Genomic DNA, 3,781 nt, shown 5'->3' on the forward strand with positions numbered 1-3,781 from the left:
CTGGCAGGGACCAGCCAACCCGAACTCTGCAGCAATGAGGCTCATCGGGTGCTTGGCTTGTGCTGGCTCAAACTTATCAATTATTCACTCAGTGCCCTGGGCACCTCGTGACAGGCCACCACCTGACAGGGGACGGGGGACGGCGTCCTGCCCTCAGCTCCACGGCCCCCAGGGGCATGGAGGGCGGGACTCTGAACGACTGACCCCTTCAGCCTCCTTCCTCCGCCCGCCGTCACCGGCCACTCCTGGGGGAGGGCCCACGCTGTCCTGCCCCCTCACTTGGAGCCTGAGGGAGGGCTAAGGGCAGCACCCACTCACCCACATGCTACCCCCAGGGCCAGTGTTTTCCATGGGTCACAGGGGACACTATTGGTGCCGCTGGCACTCTGCCCTGGGGGGATGACACCGGGCCCCCGGGACCGGTGTCCTCAGACTTCCTCCCAACCTCTGGGCAAGATGACCCCTGCATTTCTGTGGGACACAGGCTCCTCAGCTCTGCAGGCCCCGAGGACGAGTCCAGGGGCGGGAGGCCTGAAGGACAGGTCCCTCCCACCCCCGAGGGACCACACTCCAGAGGGTCCAAGTCGTCCCCGAGTGTGCTGTCCTCAGGGACCCCACCCTCCAGGGACCCAGAGGGAGGCGTGGATGGGGGTGTGGACGGGGAGCCCAGAGCCCGGGTCCCGTCGGTCTGACCGCCAGTGCCCATGGAGACCCGGGGGCCTGAACACGCTTCCCCAAGACTCCCAGGACTCCGTGAGCCCGAGGGTCGCCCCCCGGGGAGCCGCCCCCCAGGTCTCCTCCCAGCAGAACCACAGCCCACGGCAGCCCCACTCCCCAGGGCACAAATCCTGGGTGTTCACGAATTTACTGAAGCCAAACAAAATGTCTGCTTGGACCCAGCTGAGCAAATGAGATTCAGGTATTTGCTGACTCACCGAGGACCCAGGGGTGGGAGAGGCGGCTTGGGCCTCCGGGGTCCCACGGGGGAGGGGCGCCCGGGGCCTTGGCCAGAGCGCAGTCAGGCCGTCCTGGGCAGGAAGCCAGCGCGTGGTCATGCTCTGGATAAACTTTAATGAGACTTAGACAGTAACACCGCCCTGCAGACGCGAACGAGCATCCGGCAGCCCACCCCCCTCGCAGCCCGTGGGGGGCAGGCCCCAGCCGATGAGCAGCAGCCCCCCGGGAAGGTCCCACCAAGGCCATCTGTCAGTGGATGGAGGTGGGGGACAGTCTGGCAAATGAAGTGGCCCCGCGAGTGCCGGGCGGCCCGTGGACCCACGGCTGCGGCCGGCGTCCTAGATCATGCCGGCCAGCCAGGGCGGCAGGAAGAGGCCCACGGTCCCCAGCAGGCAGACGATGACGAACACCCAGAGGAAGATGCGGTCGACGACCATGGCCATGTACTTCCAGTCCTCCTTCACCTGCAACGGCAGACACGCGTCACCACAGCCCCGCCCGCGGCCTCGCGTGCCGCCAGAACCTTCTAGAACCTGGCGCTTTGCATGGCAAGTTCTCCGTTTGCTACCCTTGCCACCGAGGTCACCGAGGTTGCAGGCACACCGGGCTGAGGTGACAAGTGCGGAGAAGGGGCTCGTCCAGCTGAGGTCTGGGCTCAGAGACACTCGGGTCGGCGGGCTCCAAGGAGGCCAACGTCACAGCCGCCGTGGGGGCCGGGTTTGGCGCTGTGCCCCCCGCTTTGCGTGCCTGGTGGGGTGCCTGAGCTCCGGGGTGGGGGGCAGCAGCGGCAGGCCTTTGGAAGACCGCCAGGGTCCTGGCCACGTGGCGGTGAGATTGGCTCTCGGTTTGCGGAAGAGGGGAGGGTGCGGCAAGGCTGGAGGGGGGGTGTCCGCCGGCCCCGGCCGTGCAGGACGAGGACCAGGCGCGCCGGGGCGACGGCCTGACCTCCGACACGAGCCCCCCCAGGCCCGGGGCAGGGGCGGGGCTCCGCTCCCCACTTTGGGGGTGCCCGGGAGAGCGGTTTCCTCAGTGCCATGCCATTTTCTGCTCCGATTTCTTGAAGTAACAGAGGCGTCCTGAGGGTTTCAACCCAACCCAGACAGCGCTTGTTCACAGGGAGCCGGGAGCAGGCAGGGCCACTGTGCCCGCTGTGCCCTGCTTTCCACCGGCCCCGTGCGTCCCCAGCGAGCATGAAACGCCGCCGCAGACCAAAGCCGCCCCGTTGTCCCCGAGCCTCGGCGCGGAAATGAGAACCAGGTCGCCCACGCGGCCGGCACCGTGCCGGTGAGGGGCGCTGGGCGGCTGGAGCGGGCCCCACGCTGACCACCGGGCTGCTGGCCGCTGGGGTCCATCGGGTCGGTCACCCTCCTGACGGCATGAGTCACCCCTCGGCGCCCACTCAGACCCCCGCCACCGGCGGGGAGCAGCGTCCTGTGGCAAAACGCTGTCCCAGAGCCAACTGCCGCCATGTGGAACTTTCTGGAAAGCTCCAGAATGGCTCACGGCCTCCTGGGATTCACCAGGGTGACTGCGGGAGACCAGCTCACTCATTTCTCAGGGGGGCACTGTGTGGGCGATGGGGAACCCGGCTCCCTTTCCGGGGCTTGCGGACAGCCCCAGGAACCACACCGGCTCCCCGAGGCCACAGCCCCTTCCGAGCAGGCAGAGGGACAAGCTGGGCGGGTGACAGGCAGGGTCAGGGATTGTCCCCATCTCAATGCCTGACTCACAGCAAGCAGCAAATGGCTGACCAGGGCGGGCAACACCCTCCCCCTGCCCCCAAATACTGGCCCCGGCCCCTCCCTCTGCCCACGCCCTGAACTGGGGGTTCCACCATTAGCCTGGACCCACCCTGGCAGGCGCCCCGAGGCGTGGCCACAGAGCCTAGGCCTCGGGGAGCTGCCCCACAGTTCTCTGCACCCGCCTGACTCTGCTCCCCGCCGGCTGGGGCCCCGGCCGGAGGGCCAGGGCTGTGCCCCAGACCAGCCCTGCCCCCCACCAGGCCGCAGAGGCCGCCAACCCATCCTGCTCCCTTCAGCCCTCCAGTCCCCCCAGGTACCCTCGGGGAGGGGGGCGCTGCAGGTCACAGGTCAGAGGGAGGAGCTCACTGGGCACAGAGGGGCTCGCAGAACCCTCCCTGCTGTCCTGAACCCAAAATGGTATCCCCATGATCTGCTCCCGACAGCCCCTGGCCACCTGCCCCGGCCCCGCCCCGGGGGCCCCGCTGGTACTGGTGGCCGGGGGAGGTGGGGGGCAGAGTGGGCCTCAGGCTGCCACGTGGCCCAAAGCTGGCAGCCCGGGTCTTGGCCCCGGTTTCTGGAATTTTCTCCCTGGCCACGCCCTCCTGCAGCGTGGAGAGGAAGCGGAGAGTGTCTGCTCATCTGCTTGGGCCAGGGGCATGGCTGGACGCGGCCAGGGCAGGGACTTACCGAGAAGTCCGTGTCTTCTGCCTTCAGGTGGTCTGCGATGTACTGGACGCCCTCGACCGCCCGTGTCAAGGCCGGTGACAGGGGCAGGTGCCGGGGTGCAGCTTTGGTGCCGTGGGCTTTGAGCACAGTGTTTGGGGACCCCGTGGACGGCTCCTTCCTGCACGTGCATCTGCACGGGGAGGCCGGGTCTGGGGGCGGGAGCTCGGCTGGGGGGGCCTTCAGGGAAGCGGGGGAGCCGGCCGTCTGGCCATCGCCCTCGTCTCGAGGAACACAGTCCTGGATGCTCCGAGACCGGCAGCGGACGCCGCCTCCCCCGGCCCTAGCAGGGCTGGGCATGTGCTGGACGCTCAGGGACCGGGCTTTGGTGAGCCCCGGGGCCTGGGTGCCAGTGGGCG

The 3,781-nt window shown here is 68.4% G+C and overlaps 1 protein-coding gene across 1 annotated transcript in view; it reads right to left on the reverse strand.

The window, feature by feature from the left end:
• Positions 1-1,051: 1,051 nt before the first annotated feature.
• Positions 1,052-3,781, reverse strand: part of CHRNA4 (cholinergic receptor nicotinic alpha 4 subunit) — a 9,784-nt gene continuing 7,054 nt past the window's right edge. Inside the window, exons 5-6 of the mRNA XM_006922123.3 lie at positions 3,387-3,776; positions 1,052-1,421 (exon numbers count right to left, since the gene is read on the reverse strand). Coding sequence (XP_006922185.1) covers positions 1,296-1,421; positions 3,387-3,776 — 516 coding nt within the window. The 3' untranslated portion in view covers positions 1,052-1,295. The remainder of the gene's footprint in view (positions 1,422-3,386; positions 3,777-3,781) is intronic.

Source organism: Pteropus alecto, unplaced genomic scaffold, assembly GCF_000325575.1.
Source record: "Pteropus alecto unplaced genomic scaffold, ASM32557v1 scaffold45, whole genome shotgun sequence".
NCBI lineage: Eukaryota > Metazoa > Chordata > Mammalia > Chiroptera > Pteropodidae > Pteropus > Pteropus alecto.